A 16,651-nucleotide genomic window follows, 5' to 3' on the forward strand; every position below is an offset into this window, starting at 1 on the left:
TCACCAAATCACTGGGACGATTCTGCATTTCATTCCTCCCCAATCCTAGCATAACGCTTAACACAGTAACACAATCTTTCTTTTAATTGTATGTTGCCGACGGGTGGAATTGCACTTGCTGATTGAATTGTTTTTTGTAACACTCCTACTTCATGTGCTGTTGTCCATGTAAGTTTATCAGGTAGACTTTGCTTTGTCAGCTGTTCTGTATAGCAACATCTACCAAGTGCTAAAATGTAAATGTAATGTCATTGCATTTCTCATAGTGTCTGGTTTCCACGTTAATTAGCTTTACCCCCTTCCTCACTTTCACGCTGTGTGTCAGGCCCAGAGCCATGTGCAATGACTACACTCTAAACTGAGATAAAGTGTGCACAATGGCTGAGCAATCAGAAGCAGCAGGTGATTCACCCACTTAATCAGATCACGGCAGACATTTCTCATTACATAAATGACAAATGGGTAACAAGCAACCCCGTGATTTTTTTTGCAGTGTGTATATAAATTATCTCAGTTAAGCCCATGGTTTTCACAAGATGTATCGTAAGGTGGATGGCTGGTAAGCTAGGCTACAATACACCTGGAAACACTCAAATTATAATTTATCACTGGAGCAAAGTGAAAGGACCCACAACGGCATTTTTTTTTTCAGCATTCATCGCTGGTAGGAATCAGATAATTGTTGCCGTGTAGTGTCAGCAGTTTGTAGCTCACATTGTGCCCGTGCGTTTTTGACGTGAGAGCAGAGAGTTTGGCAGATCTGCTAACGACAGCAGGGGGCATGTTCTCTGCCAGTTCCTGATCAGCATCGTCGCAGAACGCCCCGACGGCAGGGAGATCGCCAAGCCCGTCGAGCTGAGAGTGATGGTGGGCGACGCCAACGACAACAGGCCCACCTTCCCCCAGACACAGTACCACGCGGTCGTCAAGGAGCTTGCCGGCAGGGGTGAGACGCACAGGGCCTGTCACGTTACACAACTGAAAAAGGAAAAAAATCGTGCCATTATTGTCTGTTTTTCACACAGCAAAACTTCTTAAGACTTCTGTATGAACAGGAATGGTGCATAATTGCAGAAGCACAATTTAAAAAAATATTAGTGGCATGAACAGATATGGAAGACACTGTATATAAAGTACCAGTCAAAAGTTAGGACACACCTGATTAAGATAGCGGGAAACAGGCTTTCAAAGACATTTCAATCTACAGACTTATGCTTGAATGCTTTGGCTACTAGAAGAGTCTAAAATATAACATAGTTTTGATTTGTCTAACATTTTTTTGGTCACTGCATAATTCCATTTGTGTTACTTAATAGTTCATATTTGAGAATATTTCATAGATTTTTCTCCATTATTATTCTAAAATGTGGAAAATAGGAAGAATAAAGAAAACCCCTTCTATGAGTAGGTGTGTCCAAACTGACTGGTACTGTATATTTATATAAAAAGGCTTTACCTTTTTGTGGCAGCTGTAGTTATATTTTCCTCCTAGGGACTGAAATCCTCACGGTCCAGGCTGCAGATAACGACGACCCGAAAACGGACAACGTGCGGATCTTCTATCGGCTGGCCAACCTGAGCCCCGAGAGCCCCCGGGCCCTGTTCCGCGTGGACCGCGATTCGGGGGTCATCTCGGTCCAGGCCGACAGCCTGGTGGGCGCCTCCCGGCAGTACACGCTGACGATCACGGCCGAGGATGCAAAAGGTGAGGGGGGAGGCAGGGCCGAGTTCGCGTTCCCCTCCACATCCTGTGCACCTCCGCTCATTTCAGCGTCTGTGCAGTGATGATGATAATGTACCTCACTGATAACAGCACCATGGCAGCATGTAGTGGTGTGGGAATGTGTAAGAGGGATTGCAAGTATAACTCTCTGAGTGGGGACACTTTGTTGGCCAAAGAACTAATTTTGAATTGAAGAACTAATTTAGTCAACATACCAATGTAAAAATGGCTAAAATACAAGTTTTGTAGGTCATCCTGGATAAGAGATTTGCTTAGCAGATAATTAATTACACTTCTCACGTTCCTTCCTTTTCCCCCAGGTTTAAACAGCTCCTGTACTGTTGTTATAGATGTGCAGGATCAGAACAACAACCCGCCAGTGTTCTCCCAAAGCGAGGTACCCAGATCAGTGTCTATCGTTATGTGTATAGGGACTGTTTGGTTCACCTTTCACCAGACCTGGTCTCAGTACAGTGCTGTGAAGAGCAAGCGGAGGTCAGTGATCTGATCTCATGGACAGAGACAATGCAAAAAAAAAGGGGGGGGGGGTGGATTAGCTATTGCATCTCAGGCTGATATAAATAGGAAAGATACAAATGCTATAAAAGTTTAATTCCATGCCAAACAGATAGCGTTTCCCCTGCAATCCCACAAAGCCCTGGAAGCTCTGTGAAGATGATTTATTTACAACTCAATGCGCGGCTTGCCGGCAGATTAGTTTGGACTTTCAAAAAGTCAACCGTTAGTCAGATTGTGTTGGAGACCACAAACAACAATAAAGCATGCATACCTTTTTAATGCTCTGTGGTTCAGAGTGACCCCATTCTTCCTGTGAACCAGCAACGTGACTGTTCAGAGAATGACACCTTACAAAATTACTCTGGAAATTTACTAAACCTTCTCCCCGTGTTCTGGTAACCAAAAATGATTTATACACTTTCCGAAAGTCGTCACGGGTATTTTTGGATGTCGTCCAAGGCTTACCTCTAGGGGGCTCCCTTTCTTAGTCTGCCAAGAAAAAAAAAAATTAACCTCAGCGTCCTGCCAGGCAGCTTCTATTTTCTGGCGCGTTAGCGCATCTTCCTAAAATACACGTTCATGTAAAAGAGGAATAAATACTCTGAGCTCCGGGGTCACAGCTCTGTGATTTACAAGTTGACAGCCATGAATAATTCAGCCCTCTGAAAGGGGATGACGTGATGGCAGGGCCTACAGTGCCTCTGAGCAAAGACAGTGTCCTAGCCGGCCTGCTCTGCACCACCTCAGTAACGCAGAACGGTCACTTTAATTTTCAGGCAAATTTCTGAACGATGTGTGAGTGTAAATCCGTTTTAAATTGTACTTAAAAACACGCACACACACACACATACACAGTCAATGGGGCTGCATTGCCCTTTGTCCTGCCTTATGTTGATAATGGAAACAGCGTGGCGGTTAGCTATATTTAGGCTCTCCCTGCGCTGTGGACGGGAGGACCTCGGCTAATTGCGGCCACGGCTCTGCAAAGATAGCACGGTCGAGCTTTTAACACCTTCAGGTACGCGGCACATGCAACATTAGGGAGCCACCCGGAAGATGCCTTCCAGTGGATCTAAGCCAAATAAAGGATACATTAGTATTAGTATCATCAGCATGTATTCTTAGTATATCCTTCATGTAATAACATTTAGCAAAGGTGAATCTGGAGCAAGGCACACGTGGGCCTGCCCCAGCTAAATGTAGTGACGTGTGAGGGAAGGTGAAGCCAGCTGTTGGACGAGTGGTGACGCCCCTCAAACCCGTTGCCCTCCCGATGGGGAATTGGAGGTCACAGTGTTTGCAGCCTCTGTAGTGAGATTAAAGGGAACAGATAGGAGGTGTCTGCAGTGCAGGCCTGGATGGTACTGAGAAACGCTCATTACTTCTGCTGCTGTCTCCAGCAAGGCAGGGCCAGGGGCAAAGAGTTAGCCAAGCATTCCTAAAAAGCAAACCCTTCAGAGCCACCTCTCCTCTGAAGCCTTATAATCGGCATACAATCAAATGAATAAATGCTTGGACGCGTAAGCAGTTTGAAGATTATGAGGACCACGCAAATCTGAAGCAACCCTGATCAGCTGCATCTGTGTCTGTCCTTTAAGATGGATAACAGTGAAATAATGAGAGAACATGCCACTAATCTGACCGAGTTGTGATTAATTTAATTAGTTTTCCGTCTTGTTCCTTTATTCCCTTGGTCAGGTGTATCTCAGTGAAGCTGCCTCTGTCTTCTTTGTTTCCTTTCTACTTCCTTATCTCCTTCCCTTTTTCTTTGCATCGCTCCGATCTACTGTCTCCTCACTCAATGTTCCTTCTTTCCTCCTTTTCTTCCCCCTTCTTCTACTCTCATTCCCTCTCTCTATCTCTCCACCTTGTCTCTCTCTCTCTCTTTCTCCCTCCCTCTCTCTCTCTGTCCCTCTCTCCCTCTCTTTCTCATTCTTTCTCTCTCTCTCTCTTTCTCTTTCTCCTTCTCTTTCTCCCTCCCTCTGACTCCTTCTCTCTCTTTCTCCCTCCCTCTCTCTCTCTGTCCCTCTCTCCCTCTCTTTCTCACTCTTTCTCACTCTTTCTCTCTCTCTCTCTCTCTCTCTCTCTCTCTGTCTCTCTCTCTTTCTCCCTCTCTCTCTCTCTCTCTCTCTCTCTCTCCCTCTCTCTGTCTCTCTCTCTCGCTCTCTCTCTCTCTCTCTCGCTCTCTCTCTCTCTCTCTCTCTCTCTCTCTCTCTCTTTCTCTCTGTTTTCCCTCTCTGTCTCTCCCTCCCCAGTATGGTCCTGTCCACCTGCCTGAAGATGCCCGTGTAGGCTCCACGGTAGCGACAGTCTCCGCCTGGGACGGGGATGAGAGGGGGCGAGACAGCTGGCTGGTGGATTACAGGCTGGAGTCTGGAAATGAGGAGGAAATCTTCACACTGGAGGCTGACAGGCAAACCAATGAAGTCTCCATAATCCTGCAGAAGGTAATTTATTTAGTTCACTGCACAGCATCCTTTTCGGGACATATAATCCCAGGAGCGATTATTCCAGTACACCTGGCCATGAAGAAGGATGTGTTTTTGTGGCTTGTGGCACATATAACATATCATCTATCTAGTATACAATGTGTCTAGCTCAACATGGCACACAGATTTTCTGTTCAATACAATAATAAAAAATGGTTTTGCTGAATGCACGTTTTTCTTGGCACCAAAAAAATCATACAATCTACACAAATAAGGGGCTTATGGTGTGCCTAACGACCTCCGTCTTAAAATGCTAAGTGTATTTAAAGTGAATGTGTCATAAAAACAGGCTGCAGTAATGGATACCATTTCCTAAAATAAATCCCCCTCCCCCCCACCCCCCGAGACCCTTCCCTCAGGAAAATTCCATGGCTCCTCTGCTCAGGTAGAGTGTTACAGTCTACGATTTACTCCGTTGCACCTGTGCCACCCCACCCCACCCCCCTCCAGCGGGGCAGCCAATGGGGGATTGGCACCCACGCGGCATTACGCAGGGTCTGTAGACGTACGTGGCTCGGCGTTCGGGCTGGCCGGCAGATCGAGGTGGTGTGTCGAGGCGACCTCGATGCCTTAACTGGGGCAGGCCAGGAGCGCTGCTATTCTCTGCCTCTCAGTGGGCTCGTGTGAACCACATTTCACAAGGAGGCAAGGAGGAAAAGTGCAGAGCTGCCCTTTAGCCTAATTGGCCAAAGCAACAGCGCCCACATTATTTTCAGAAAACCACGCTCTGAGTGAACTCGGAGACCTGCATCAGAGAGCAGACGTATCACCCAGTGGATGTGTGGCATTGTAAAGTTAAATTGGATTGCCACCGAGGCAAAGACCAATATCTGTCCACCACCGTTTAAAACGGTCACTGCTGCAGTCTTAGCCTAGGATCAACACGTGGGCTGAGTAAGGAGGCCTGAAAACTCTTTTACAGCAGTAGATTCAAAAGAAGACTTCCTGATTGCTGGGGGCAGAAAGGGAATGGGTCTCTGCATCTAAACGGCGAATTAGCACCGCACACGTGTCAGAACACCCTGTTTACTGAATGCAATTCAGAGAGGTCAGACGCAGAGATGCCTGCTAATGCATGAGCCTCAGAATGCAGTGACCCTGAAGCATGAGATAATTCTATTGTTTTATCAGCAGCGGGATTTTCTCCAGACTGATTCAATTAGTGTGGATCGTGCCCCTAATGAATGGCGTTTCTGTAAAGTAACTAATTGCCACGTTCTCGCCAAGGGACACTTGCTGTAAGGCAGGTGGGAGAATGGCAGGTGACCATCTGCTCACTCCAGCTGGGCGTGTCAATGACTTGGGCACCATGCCATGCATTATGACATCACTGGTCTTATTGTTTCTTTCATACATTAAAGTCAAGGTGACAGTAAACAGCCTCAGCAATGCTTGCTAACAGATTCAGCAGGGCGGGAATGCAAGGCGGTATCCAGTCTGCCCGTAAACAGGACGATCGTGCACGTGCGTGACTCGGATGCGTCAGCAGACGCCCAGGGAGGGTTTGAACTGGATTCGGCTGGAGGTCCAGCATCTGCAAGCAGGTGAACTGAACTGACTCAATCAATTCAGCGGGAACAGAAGCGAAGATTATGGCCAGAGATTTTACTAATGCTCTTATTTCATTGTGGGTTTGATGAGAGGGGAGGATCAGGAGACAGAGTTACATTTTGTTCCTTATTTTAGATCCTCATTCAGTTTGAAAAACACGCGCACACACACACAGACATACATACACGTATACACACACACACACACACACACACACACAGACACACATGCATGTGTACACACACACACACACAACACAAAACTTTTTTTTTTTGGTTTTATGATTTGTTAACCTACATTCAAGCAGTAGGGACTGCTGAGACCGTGTTTTTTTTATTTACGGCAAAGTCCTGCTGATACAAGGCTGAGAGGGAGGGAAGATTATCTCGCCAGTTGGCCACAGGGGCAGACACTTCAGGGAAAGAGCACCTCCCTTGGCACAGTGTCCCCATTGCTATACTGTGGTACGGGGCCATAGCTAGGCCAGAGAGAAGACAAACCACCATGCCTCCAACCCCATCCCTACACACACACACACACACGTGCACACACACGCGCGTGCGCACACACACACACACACACGCACGCGCACGCGCACACACACACACGTACAGTGGCAGGGCAGTGCGAGGGTCCTGTAAAACTTGTAAAATTTCAGAATGATGATGTTGTGGAAGGATCCCGGGTGCTCTGTCAATGCCCTTAATTAAGGTGCTTAATCTGATATGCTTCTGATAAAGTATTCAGCTATATGAATAAGTAATATGTCAAAAGTGAGCCATGGATAAGGACATCTTCTACAGCAGTAACAATAATAAGAGGAAGAACACTGTATTGCATTGTGAGTCATCGAGCGCATTGGAAAAGTATTTGTGACATCAGAAGACACGGCCATTCCACATCAGACAGCGCAGTGATTGCAGGTCCTGAATGGTGTGATGAAAAAAAAAAAATGCATCGACATCCCCTCAGATCCTCCTAATAGATTGCCTTCTGAACGCAATGAGCCATCAGTATGTGTGAGGACAACACAGTGCTAAACTAAGGACCTGCGAGAGCGTGATCGATACGGTGATCAATACAGCGGTATAAAAAGCAGCACTCCGCTCTGATCTGGGATAAGTGTTTTGATGCTGGAGTGATGAGATATCGAAGGATGCAGTTTCCGAAAGGGAACACGGGATCTCTGCGAGAGCGTGACTTCACTGGACGCGTTTCCACATAATAGCACATAGCACCAGAATTATCGGCGCATCTGTAAATAATATCGGCGATGCGCTGGGCATCATTTTTAATATTAATGAGGACAAAGTATTGAGTGTGGAGCAGTGGGCAAGAGGGCTATAAATAAAGGGATTAGGAGAAGGATGAAGGGTAGGGAAAGGTGACTGAGATGCAAAGAAAGAAGAGAGGAAAACAGGGCAGACGGAAGAAGGACAGAAAGATGGGAGGAGGAACATGTCGTAAGCGTCTGTCCCCTGTCCCATGGCCTTGTGTTGGGAGTCAGAGAAAGCCTGCAGCTCATTTCCCGTCAAGAGAGTCACCGTTTCACACAGACGTGGGCGATTGCCTCAACCCAGCTATGTCTGCATCGCCTGCCTTTGTTTTTCGGCTTCGGACTGAGCTCTGTTGCTACGCTGTGTGCTCCTACCTGCGATTACTCACACATTTCTGGGAATGTTTGTCACCAGTGGAAGCACAGGCGAAATAATAAAACATCTTCATCACAAACAAGCGGGAGATGCTTTGGTCTTACCTGGCCTCCAGGGACATTGTTTGTACAAGTCAACAAGTTATGCTGTCAGCGGGGGGGGATTTTTTTTTTTTTTATGATTTTATAACTGAATTAGAGTGGTAAACATCCGTTCCAGCTAGCCCCCTTACCACAAGCACAATAGAAATAAAGCTGGTGTCTGCCGGTAAACGAGCTCATATGAGTGGCACACAGCGGTCAGATATTGCTGCTATTTATTTAGGCCTCGGTGTACCCGTCTGTGCCTCTTCAATAAGAACAGCCTGTGAGCATTTGGCATCTCTGGACTCTGTGAGACAGTGTTGCTCAGATATCTCTCACCCTCGGTGCACAGGGTGTACTTTATTTGTCTGTAACGGATCCCATGGCCAAAGCCGAGGTGAGAAAGTTGTCTTGCGGCCACAAGCTGAATGCTTAATCACTGCGCCCTACCAGTCGCCTTACTGTGATGTAATTTTGTTGTATTTTTTCCTTCCATCCTTGTTTTGTTTGAACGTTTCCCATGTTCTGTTTTGAATGTTTTATTATAAGTTGCTATGTTATTCTTCCCTCTTCTTATGTGTGTATTCATTTTTTTAATGTGAATTTCCTGACAAGGGAATGCTGATGCAAGTTAGCTACATGGCTAAACCTGGTGCAACTGTGTTGTAAATGGTTGCTGCCAAATAAACTAAACTAAACCACTGAATGGTGTGGAGTTTGTCAGGATTCACTGACTGCTTTGAAAAGACAGGCCCTCTCTACTCCCTCAGTGGAACAAAATGGCTAATCGTTGCGCTCACAGTGCGTGGCGCTCTATAACCGGCGTTGTCTGTGTGCAGGTGCTGGACTATGAGCGTGTACGCGAGTACGCCCTCGTCCTCAGTGCTCGGAATCCCGAGGCCCTGGTCCACGGGGAGTACGGCCCGGCGTCCACAGCAACGGTGTCCATCGTCATTGACGACGTCAACGAGGGGCCCAGTTTGCCTGAGAGCCACTATGAGGTGACTGTGAGAGAAGGGGAGGAGCCAGGACGGGTCATAGCCACGATCCGTGCCTCTGACCCTGACTCCCACCCCATCAGGTGAGCTCACACTGGGCATGCTGGGAACTGTAGTCCCTTCCATCTCTCATAGGAACACTGGGAAATCTGGGAAATCATCTGTCTGTCTCTCTCTCTCTCTCTCTGCTACTGATACTGGGAAATGTAGTCTTCTGTCTCTCTCCACACAATGGAGTGTCCCCTATCACCCATAGTTACAGTAAAGACATCAAAAGTTGTTTTTGTGACTGTCCAGATGTCAGTCACTCAGTACATTTTGTAAGGACACCAAGCTTTCAGGTAACTTGTTCCAATGAAGTCTTTTTTCCTAATTGCTCAAACTCCATTCAGAACTTTATCAATTTCATCCTAGACTCAAAATCTCTGAGATGAAATGAGGCGGCAGCAAGCGGAGCTGTACAGTTATCTTAAACACTCAGTGCCTGGTTTTGCTGACGAGGGGGTATTTGCTGGGTGCGATCACTCAGGAGAACGTACTGGCAGAGAGCGTGTCGCTCCTCTCGAGGAGATGGAGGCTCTCTCCCCGGCCTCTTTGTGGAGCATTAGCAGCATCTTTGCCTCATTTAACGCGGCGGCTGACGCAGGAACGGGGAGACGCGGCTCTTCCGTTATTAGCGGGCTGATTGCCGCGAGTCACGTTGCGTTCAGCGTAGACCGCCGTGCTTGGCGAAGCCAGCCTGGGTGACGGCACACGCGCACGGCAGTGTTTTCCATGCTGTCAGCCGTGTCTGCGATAACGCGTCATGGTGCACGGCGTAAGGCGGGTGGCGCAGAGGAGTAGCGGTTTTGGAGCTGTGCCCCCTAATAGAGGGTTGCAGGTTTGATTCACACTTAGGACACTGCTCCCATTGACCAAGGTACTCAACTTTAATTTCTCCCAACATGTCCTGATGAATTCATGGCATGTGAATATTGTAAGTTCAGCAATTCCCCATGGGTAAGGGTGTCTAATATGCCAATAAAAATAACTAAGCATTTCAATAAATGCTCTGACAGATAAAGAAAACTATCTGGTTATTTAATTTTTTCCATGTTTCTCAGACATCGTATAGGCACTGTCTCAACACTACCATCTCCCTTCAGGTACTCTCTCAGAGGAGATACCAAGAAACATTTCTCCATTGACAAGGACTCTGGAGAGCTGAGGACGGTGCAGGCTCTGGACAGAGAGGAAAACAGCACGTACACCATGGAGGTCATCGCTGTGGATGGAAGTAAGGCTACTGCTGGAGGACAGAAACTGCTTTACTCCGGCCTGTGTGCAGTGTGGCTGCAGCTGTTCCAGTGTTATATTCTCTGTGGTCTTCAGAGCGACAGCCCTTATCAGCAGGGCTCTGGGACTTGGTTCTGGAGGAGTGCAGAAATAGCTTGACTGCTCTCTAAGAGCTGTGCCCTGGAACAATTATTTAAATTACACAACAGGCTTGATGTCCCTGCGTTTTGTGGCCTGCAAAGCCTGTGTAAGGTTTTTTGCATGGGAAGAAACTCACGAGAACCGATCGTCATCAGTGGCACTCAACATCTGCTGAGAAATCCAATCACGGCACAGGTCATTACCGGCAGAAGGTGGTGACCTTGTGACTCATAGCACTGGCAGTGGAACTCAGGTATTGGCCTATGAGGGCGACCTTCACCTAAAGAGAGGAGTCAGGTAGAGAGAGGCAGACAGAGTTAGGGGGACAGGGAGAAAGATAGAGCGAGAGCCGTGCAATATATACATATCTAGGGGCAGCAGAGTGTGGCTTATTAAGATAAGAGATGCTTTACTGAGTCTGATTGCAGTGTATAAATTTAGAGATGTTTTTTAAAGATCTATTAAACGGTTCAGAGAACACGCTGGTTATGACGCGATCATTGCTGAGCTTCTTCTCAAAGTCAGGCGGAAGTTGGAAATTTGGGAGCACTGGAAAGGCCATTGCAGATGGCTTTTTAATGCATCCTCTGGCTATTGCTCAACCTAGGGCTAATTTAATGTGTTTTCCTCCTCATAAATAGGACACAACTGGGATTAGATAGGAAAAATAAATTATAAAAAGAACCCAAGTCTTGTGACTTGTGTTTGTCTTCATTCTGCCATAGTTGCTATATAAGAAACCCAGTAGTCTCCCGATGGTCTGTTAACTATTTCACATAGGCCTACATGGGTGTGTGAGAAGGTGGCTCCAGTGTAGCATAGTGGTAAGGAGCAGGACTTATATCCAAAAGGTTACTGGTTCAATTCCCCACTGGGGCACTGCTGCTATACCCTTTGGCAAGGTACTTAACCCAGAATTGCCTCAGCAAAGATCCAGCTGTTCACAATGGATAAAACTGTACGTTGGTCTGAATAGGAGTGTCTATTAAATGACAATAATGTACTTTCAAAAAGGATTGCTGGACTGATGTCTTTATGATCAGTTCTTACAAGGAAGATGCCATACTGTTTTGCAGCACTTCTCCAAAACCTTCACATTAAGCAGCTAATGTTTCAAACGGGTAATCTTAACATCTTATAATGTACGTTCTGGTATCATTGCGCCCAGAGAACTCCTCCTTGTCTGTCTCGGCCCTGGTGACCGTGCACATCCTGGATGTGAACGACAACAGTCCCGTCCTGGTGGGGGACTACTCCTGGAAGTACCTGTGCACCCCACGCTGGGAGGATCAGGCCGTGGTGCTGGCGTCCCGGGACAGCGACGGCCCCCAGCACGGCGGAAGGCTCAACTTCTCCCTCCGGAGCGATCCCAATGTGCGCCGCAACTGGAAGCTAACGCCCATCAACGGTGCGTCAGGTTACCATGGCAATATCCTGGGGGGGGGCTTGTAGACTGGGTTCTATCAGGGTTTTCTCAGGGGAAAATAATTTGGACTGCGATTGCATAAATATCATTATTATAAAATATTATTTAAAAAAAATTATAATTGTCATAAAATAAGAATGCCAAAGAATAATTCCATGTGAGTGTTCGCTCTCTACAACAGTTACAAATTTTCTCCAGCATAAATTTTTATCCTCAGAATAAAAACTTTGGGGGGTGGGGGTATTGACATAAGAAGAACAAGGCTATCTGCGGGAAGCGGGAATTGGGTAAAATGAGCTTTTTATAAAAGAAGAACACTTAAACTGCATGAATCACACACAACATTACGTTACTATGGATTGTCTCCTAATGAGAGATATTTGCTGCTGAGGAAATGATTTTTCTCCATGTGGTTTGTGTCATCTACCTGTGTGATTGGCTGGACCGCTGAAATGAGGTGTTCACGCTGAGCGACTCATTCTGTTCAGAAAGGGAACGGTGACGTAAGGGCTGACACGCCAGGTTACCGAAGCACTGCCTGATACCGACGTCACAGACAAAAATGGAAACAACACATCGCTGACGGCAGTAACGATCTCGTTAGCCGGCTGCGTCGCGCGTTAGAGGCCACCTTTAGATTCACACTTGCGGTGAAAGCATTAATCTGAAATGCATGGAAAAGACTGTTGGGGGGGTGAGGGTGGGGGGTGAAATTACTCCCATTTTCTCAGCGCTGCCCCTCCCCCCACCCACACCCCTTTCAAAACTGTCTGGCCTGGAAATAATGCTTATAATGAGGATAATAGCCCGCTTCCTGTCACTGTAAGTGCTGGTAATATGTCAAGCCGATACCATCAAACGAGTTGACTTAGCCGTGGTGACGGAGTCCTTATATCGATTTGCTCTGTGGGTTCCTTCCCCCTCTTTCGTCAGAAGATAATTGTGGAAGAGGAGGCTTCCCGCCCGTCAAAGCCCAAGGCGTTGTAATTTTTCCTTTAATGTGAACGAATTCGCAGCTGGAGCCCTCCAGCTGAAAGGCTCAAATGGGGGATCTCAGCAGCACCACTCCGGGGGGGGTGAGGTGTGTGTGTGTGAAGTCGGGGAGGGGGGGGGGGTTACTGGTTGTTAAATTGCACACTTGAAGAAGACATCATGTGGTCCCTTTTTAACAGAGCACAGACATTTTTTAATGCCCCCCCTTTCCTGTCACACACACACACACACACACCTAGACGGCTCAAAGCGACACAAAAGTGTGACGCAAACTCAAATCAGTTTTGTCACTGCCTGCACTCTGCAAATCTACCGCACAATGTTCTCCCCCTTAGAGAACACGTCCCTGGGGCTGTACCGTGAACTACAGGAACACTTGCACCCAAACTCTGTGTGTGACTTCGAATCTTCCTCTGTGGTGGAAAGGAGAGTACCGTGTGCCGGTCGATCATGCTGTGCGCCCCCTAAAACTCCAGCCGTGAAACAGTGGGTCTGGAAACAGCCCATCCTCGCTTTGCCTTGTCTTCTTTCAGGTCCTGTGCGTCCACTGCATGATTTTGTAAAACTCTCATTCATATCTCCCAGCCAATGATGACACATCAATCCACAGCAGCCTTTTTTCCCTCTTTTGTTGAGAGAAGTCAGGCAAGGCATCAAGGACATGGTAATCCAAGGACTTCTGGTTGCGTAAATTGGCCTTTTATGAAACCCTCATTCTGTGCTACTGACCTCTTTAATCGTACTTTATAAAATGCATATTTATGAGTCTGCTGCTGAACGGTGTATCGCAAACGCCTTGAATCAGTGTCCTCTTTCTTCATCTTGCAGTGAGCACCAGGTATCACATCATTTGTTTTATAAAACCATTTAAGTGAATGTTGTTCCGCTGTGTCTGACTTCATTGATAAACAACGGCTTTTGTTTCCACAGACACCCACACCAACCTTTCCCTGAACACTCCGTACTTGGCCCCTGAGGTCTACACTGTCCCCTTCACCATCTCAGACAGCAGCTCTCCTCCCAGGAGTACCTTCATCAACCTGCCAGGTGAGAAGCTACACCTGTTTCCACAGATGTGTCCTTCAAGCCTTTAGACAAACTGTCACTCACAGACCGCCGTGCATCACGGGCTGACGTGATTCTCTGAGATGTTTGTATCAGTGAGAATGCATTACATTACATTACATGATTGTCATTTAGCAGATGCTGTTATTCAGAGCAACTTACACAGGTTACAAGTTTTACATGTTTACATTTACATGTTACATATGTCCATTTAAACAGCTGGATGTTTACTGAGGCAATTGTGGGTTAAGTACCTTGCCCAAGAATACAGTGGCAGTGCTCCAGTGGGGAACTGGTCCAGCATCCTTTCAGTTACAAGCCCTACTCCTTACCACTATGCCACATACTGCTGCCCACATTACATTATTGCATCATTACATTACTGTCATTTAGCAGGCAATCTTATCCAGAGCAACTTACAGAGTGAATCTAATTATATGGCAAAAAAAGAGATGTGAGCATCAGTGAGATGTCAGTGTCACTGAGATTTTGCTACCAGTGAGATGCCGCTACCAGTGAAATGACGCTAACAGTGAAATGTTGGTACCGGTGAGATATCAGTGTCAGTGAGACGTCAGGTTAGTTTAAATTATTCTGTTTATGTTGCATGGTCCATCCAATTTAAAATGTACACTGCGTGCTTTATCAATAGACAGGTTAACTGTCACTCCATCTCTCTGCCTGCTTATTCTGTGTCTGCCACACTGCCTTGAGGACTATAATGGAAACTTACGTTCAGTTTTGGTACTGGCGCACACTCTGTCGATCAAGGAATCAAGAAACCCTGCAGAGTGTACCGTACATACCGTGGGTGATATATCTGAAACATAAGCCACACATTTGTGTGACAGATGACTCCTGACCAGCTCCATCAGCTCTTCGGGCACTGAGTCACAAATGGTGAGATGATTCACGTTTTCAGTCTGGTGCTAAGCGCTACCGGTCACTAGCCTGTCGGGAAATTGGAATTCAGCCACCTGCTCGTTGAGCAACAGGAATTCAAACTTCAGCCTTATACATGCAGGAAAGAAGTTAAAGATTATTAAATTAAAGATAATTGTATTTGCCTTAAAAAGTGACACTAGAAAGTGTTCAGCTGTGAGTCAAAGTCAAGGCCAAATATCGAAAGAATCTTGATAAAATAGATTTCAAAATAATTAACAGACTCTATTGCTCTGCTCCTGCCTGCCCTCTGTACAGACGTGTTGGTTCTGTTGCTTCAGAGTGCAAAACCCAGTCGCCCTCCCCATCAACCCAGCCTGGCTGGTGTTGAGCTACACATTCAGTGGTCAGCGCAGGTTGGCCCCAGACGCTCATAACTGTTCCTTTCTACACGAGCCAAGCGCACAAGGTTTACTCTAACTGCATGCGCAACAGTGCACACTGCACTGGCATACTGACCGCAGGCGAAGCACTTCGCTCATCAAAAATTAATGATGTGCAAGGGTGCAGGCTCATTGATACTGTAATGTCAAAGTACATGAAGTCTCTTTGTGTCTGTGTGTGTGTGTGTGTGTGTGTGTGTGTAACTTCAGTGACTGTGTGCCAGTGCAACGTGAGGGGGAACTGCAGGATGGCAGCCAAGCAGCTTCAGGGGATGCCCACCGTGCAGTCCACCCTCGGCATCCTGCTGGGAACCCTGGGGGTCATAGGTAAGAGCCGGGCCAGGCCTGGCTGTATCACTCCAGGCAGCGGGTCACTTCAGGTGCCAGTGATTAACAGGGGGGGGTCCGCTCCTCCAGAAACAGGTGGTTCGGGGTGATACGGAGGACAATGTGGGCACTGTTGCAGTAGATCAACCCCAGATGAATAGCACCTCCGTGTTTTTGTAAGGATGTGTCAGCAGTACGCCATTGACTGGCTGTGTGTCTGTCTGACTATGGGCTCCTGTGTCTTTGCCACGGGTAAAAAATAACACAAATACATCTTCACCAGTACATTGTAGTCATGGGGGTCCCTTTATACTGAAATGTGACAGCTTAGTTCTTTCTGTGGTGTGCTGTGAAAGGCCGAATTTCTCTTATTTTGCAGGGGTTATTCTGACAGTCGTGTTTGTGAGGCTGTCTTACCAAAATCCCAAACCGAAAAGTAAGAACAACCAGGAGAGGGTACCTTTGAAAGCTGCGGTGTAATCTTCGCAAGACTTCCTCTGCAAGTTGCGAGCTGGGATTCCACCTTGAGTTTGTATATATATTTACTGAAAACTATTCACAGACCATAGCTGTTTTGGGTCCCATTGGACAGTTAATAAGGGTCTGTATGCATAATTAAATGTAAGGAAAGTAATGCATGTCTTCTTTCTCTGAGTTTTAACCTGAAAACCCACAGATCATGGTTGTGCTTTAGCTGCACTGTGTATTAAAGTCTCATGCATTCACCTGGAATGCCATTGTGTACATGTCTCTGAGAAACTGAAAACATGAGAATGTATGTTTGGGGATTTGATAAAAGGGGGTTCCGTGTGAAATGGTTCATTTTGTGATCCAAATTCCTGATTTGGAATTGATCAGTTTTCTGTTGCCTCCAACCTTATGTTTAATTGTTTCCACAACAGTGCACACAGTAACACACACAGGAATGAAGACTGTACTGTACATTTACATCAACTAAATATCTGAATGAAGTAGTAATGCCTTGAATGTAGTGATAATGTCTTGCGATGACTGCTTCTTATTTTATTGAACAATAAGGATTATCTTTTGTTTCTTGTTATGCTCTCCTTCCACACCCGTGTCT

At 46.6% G+C, this 16,651-nt stretch overlaps 1 protein-coding gene across 1 annotated transcript in view; it reads left to right on the top strand.

Annotated features, from left to right (window-relative positions):
• Positions 1-16,047, top strand: part of cdh16 (cadherin 16, KSP-cadherin) — a 28,316-nt gene extending 12,269 nt beyond the window's left edge. Inside the window, exons 8-17 of the mRNA XM_036544205.1 lie at positions 796-946; positions 1,493-1,705; positions 2,044-2,120; positions 4,498-4,689; positions 8,857-9,098; positions 10,161-10,291; positions 11,600-11,839; positions 13,781-13,897; positions 15,451-15,567; positions 15,947-16,047. Coding sequence (XP_036400098.1) covers positions 796-946; positions 1,493-1,705; positions 2,044-2,120; positions 4,498-4,689; positions 8,857-9,098; positions 10,161-10,291; positions 11,600-11,839; positions 13,781-13,897; positions 15,451-15,567; positions 15,947-16,047 — 1,581 coding nt within the window. The remainder of the gene's footprint in view (positions 1-795; positions 947-1,492; positions 1,706-2,043; positions 2,121-4,497; positions 4,690-8,856; positions 9,099-10,160; positions 10,292-11,599; positions 11,840-13,780; positions 13,898-15,450; positions 15,568-15,946) is intronic.
• The last annotated feature ends 604 nt before the right edge of the window (positions 16,048-16,651 follow it).

The sequence above is a fragment of the Megalops cyprinoides genome, chromosome 13 (genome assembly GCF_013368585.1).
Source record: "Megalops cyprinoides isolate fMegCyp1 chromosome 13, fMegCyp1.pri, whole genome shotgun sequence".
Classification (NCBI taxonomy): domain Eukaryota; kingdom Metazoa; phylum Chordata; class Actinopteri; order Elopiformes; family Megalopidae; genus Megalops; species Megalops cyprinoides.